This window comes from Chinchilla lanigera, unplaced genomic scaffold (assembly GCF_000276665.1).
Source record: "Chinchilla lanigera isolate Chin_1 unplaced genomic scaffold, ChiLan1.0 scaffold00036, whole genome shotgun sequence".
In the NCBI taxonomy this organism is placed as follows: Eukaryota; Metazoa; Chordata; class Mammalia; order Rodentia; family Chinchillidae; genus Chinchilla; species Chinchilla lanigera.
The window spans coordinates 5451936-5456073 of NW_004955437.1; the positions used below are offsets into that span (position 1 = coordinate 5451936).

Below are 4138 nucleotides of genomic sequence, written 5' to 3' on the forward strand. Positions count from 1 at the left end.
CTCCCGCCGCCGCTCCCCGGCCACAGCGAGGTCCCGTGCGGCGGCTCGGGGACAGACCAGAGGCCCCCGCCGGCTCCGGAGTCGCCGCGGCGGCTGTGACGCCCGAGGCCCCGCTCCCTCCGTAACACGCTCCCCTCCCCTGGAGGCTGCGCTGACCGGACAATGGCCGCTCCGCCCCCTCCCCTCCGCGCGCACCCCTCCCAAGGAGTGGCGATGGTCTTGCCCGGGGAAACCACCGCCAAAGCCCAGCAGCTGATCAGCTGGGATCCGGGCGTGCCACTTTGTTCCGCGCCTCGGAGTCCGGGGCCGTGGACAACGCCGAGAGCGTTGAGCAACGGGCTTCTGAGGCCTTCGTGTTCTAGGAACTTTCACAATATGAGGCAAACTTACCTTCCCCTGTCAGGGGAAGGGGACTCGGTTTCTGAGTACTCTGGGGCGCGTCACCCCCCCCCCGCAAAGCGAATGGTACGCCCCAAGCGGGCGGGGGAGGAGCAGATTAGTTGTTTAGGGTAAGTTGGGCCGGTCCCAGAGCAGCGGCGCATGCGCCCGGAGACCCTACACCGGTTGCTGGGAGGGGCCGCGAGGGAGCGTTGCCAAACCCGGAAGTGGGTGTCGGGCTTCCCGGGGTTTCTGGGGTCTTGCCCTGCTGGCTGGGTCCCAGAGGTGGCTCTCCTCGCTCCTGGACTATGCTGGGGAGGGTTTCTCCCCAAATTGCAAAACCCCCTGGGGATCTGTCTCGATTCCCAGATCTCCACACCGTTCCACCCGGAAAACTGGTCTCCTCTTGGCTGTAATGAATTTCTGAGAAATGGAACTCTCCCACCGCCACTTGCCCCCAGCCAACAGCTTGGGAGGTCAAGGTCTCTCGTGCACCAGCGCCCCAGTCTCAGAGCCACAAGTCCGCTCCTTGTGCCTTGACTTGGACAGCTTTTCTTCTTCCTAGAAAGAGAGATTGGGCTGTATGGAGGGGAAAGGGGGCATTTGGCTGAATCAATGACGGGAATTGATAAGCGACCGAAGAAATTTGAACCACTAGAAAGAATCCTAGTTTAACATTCCTTGTCCTTGATCTTGAACTCTGTTCCCCCGCCAATTGAGAGCAGAGTAGCCTGTTGATAACTAATTTCAATACAGAGGAAACTTGCAGCAGTTTCTTGGGAGAGGTGACCTACCGCTGAGGGCCTTGAAAGATAATTTCTAAGTCCTTGGTACTTCCAGGAGGGTCCCTGGCTCAGGGCAATAGCTGCATGTACCCATCCAATGGCTCAGGATATTCCCTATATCAATTTTATTGCCCAGTGTTAACTTTTATTTCTTTATATACAGATCACGTTTCAGTTTCACATTCTCTGTGGATTTCTTAACATTGTGTCTTTGGCCTCTGAACTTTAAAGTAAGAACCACATTCAGCCTAGTATCCTTCTAAAGATACTATTGATAGTGAAGAAAACATTTGCAAAAACCAAAGTATTTAACGCCAGAGCGTGAGTGCTGGTTTTTCTGCGTAATATTTAGCTTCCATCTTGTAAAAATTGGCAAATCTTTAGTAAATATTTCTAACAGAAGTGCATTAGATGAATGAAGCCATACAGTATATGGCTCATTGGATTCGTTCATATTGCCTTTAAATCTTAAACTGGTTTGTTTTTAAAATCTTCCACCCGTATAAGAAATTTACAGCCTCTGAATTTAACAAAGTGAGGTTAAGTGCGACTCTCTTTATTGGCATCTAAATAAATGATTTTCTTTTACGTGTGGAAAAGAAATCTCAAACCCAACGGAAAATTTAATATAAAAGTTATCTTAGAACTGCTTGCCTCCCTGTTGGCCAGTTATTTAATTCCACAAGCGTTTATGATGTACAAGGCATTTCCTCAGTCTCTCAAGACTAAAAGGATTAATAAAATAGCATTCATTCACTAGTAGATCCAGACCCTACATAAAGAAGTTAGGTAACCTGGCGTCAGGTCAGTCTTCCTCTCAGGCTTTATTTAAGGCTCTCCTCCATGCGCACTGCAGATCAGCCACAAGCTGCCATTTCTCAAATTCTTGCTTGTTTTTACATCTCCATTTCTTTGTCCCTCCTGTTCCCCTTTGCCCCAAGTGCCCTTTCTCCCTCCCTCCCAGCCCTCTCCTTTTCTCCCTCCCTCCATCCCTCTCTCCCTCTCTCTTCTCTCTCCCTATCCCATCTTTTTTTCAGTCCTAGGGAATGAACCCTGGGTCTTTGCACTGAGCTGCATCCCAGCCCCCCACCTTCTTTTTGAGAAAGACACTTGTTGAGTTGCCCAGGCTGAGCTTGAACTTGCAATCCTCGTGCCTCAGCCTCCCAGAGTCCTGGAATTACAGGTATGCACCACTATATCTGGCTTGATTCTAGATTTTATCAGGTTCGTTCTTCTACTCAGTAACCACGGACAAAGTTTGCTCTGATCACAGTCCTTTCGGAGCTCGGCTTTACGACAGCAAACCAACGTGTAAATTTCCCAGTTGGTCCTATAAGGGAGAGTATGTGGACAGAGGAAGGAAGGACCCACTTCTGTGGCAGAGTTTGGAAGGCAGTGAAGAGAGAACAGCTCCTGAAAGAGTAGTGGGAGCATCCTGGGCAAGAGAGAGGAGGGAGCCTGGTGCGGTGCTAGACGCCTGTGATTCCAGCCCTCTGGGAGGCTGAGGCAGGAGTGTCACATGTTCCAGCCCAGAATGGACAACTTAGCAAAACCCTGTCTCAAAATAAAAAATTTTTAAAAAGTTGGGATATAGCTCAGTGCAGAGCCTCTGGGTTCAATTACAGCACCACCAAAAAACATCCAGTCTCAACCAAAGGTCTTTTGTCTGCCAGTAACGTATGCCTATATCTTACAGATCCCAAAGGCTGAGGGCAATAAGATCTCACAAAGAACTGACACAAGGAGCTGACATATTAACAGGAAGCCAGTAGGTACTCTGAAAGCTCTTTCTCTAGTCACATGTTCTTGCATCTCTGCTTCTCTTTCCAAAACTTTGGGCTTGCTTATCCGCATTTCCAGAACCAGTGGAGACTAATTAGTACCTGTGAACCCCAGTTGCCAGAAGAAAGAAACTGAATGGTCCAGTTTATGTCAGGTTTGTCTGCCCTTGGTACCGATTCATCTTTGGCCAGGGGATCAGATGGTAGTCAAGGCTCTTGTGGTACAAACTCAGCTGGCAGACATCCATCCTTATAAGCTGCAAATCCCAAAAAGATCAGTTGTGTTCTTAGCGAAGATCTAAAAGGTGTCTGCTGCAGATGAAAAGTAGTAAACTGCAGCTGAAATCCAAAACCATAAGGAACAGTGGGCTTGTTCAAGAAATTTCCAACAGACTCATTCCTACTTAAACTATGTCAGGCCTTGATTTAAACACTGTCCCTCAAAGAAGCCTTCGCTCCCCCTCAAACATGTTCTCCCATTATTATCTGACAAGGCACAGTTTTCCTTTGTAACAGCTACCACAGTTTGTAATTAAATATGTATTCATGAGTCTCCTCTCCAAAGATCCTATCGGTTTTGTTCACCATGATATACACAATGCCCGGGGCAATTTTGGAAGATGTTCTATGAATAGTTGTTGAATGAATAAAAAGGCACAATAATTTGTTAGTCAGTGTAAAATTCAGATAGATTGATATCCTAATCAGACTATCCTAGAGAAATGTGTCAGTCACCAACTCACCTTCCCTAAAAGACACTGAACCTCACTGTTCGCTTTCTGATCACAATGTGAAATAAGACCCAGTGTTCATCTGCTTTGTCTTATGACATTGCTAGTCCGCTAACTCTTCACTCTTGGTCCCAAAGTCTCTGTCTGAAGAGACTTGATCTAATTCCTGTAAAATGCCCATTTAGCTGGCTGAAAGCTCCGAGAGGACATAACATATCAGGACATCATCAAATTAGGGGACCAAAGTGTGGGGGTAATTGGCCAAAGTGCTTTTGTCATAATTGTCTTGACTATTTTCTAGTGTGGATTATGTTCCAGATGAACCTGTCATGTGACTCTTGGGAGTAGTTTGCAATCACCATTGGTCCAAAAGGAGCCATCTACGTGCTCAGCAGGGGCTGGTGAAGAGTAATATTGATGCTTCAGCAGCCAGGGCTCTGAAAGTAGCATCTGAAGTTGCAGT

General features: G+C 47.8%; 1 protein-coding gene across 1 annotated transcript; it reads right to left on the reverse strand.

The window, feature by feature from the left end:
• Nucleotides 1-542, reverse strand: LOC106149080 (formin-like protein 16; the record flags this gene model as incomplete). Its single annotated transcript, XM_013516733.1, is given in 2 exon segments — nt 1-396; nt 456-542. Coding segments are annotated over 2 exon segments (483 nt in total), but the record flags the coding sequence as incomplete, so codon positions are not given.
• Nucleotides 543-4138: the final 3596 nt, after the last annotated feature.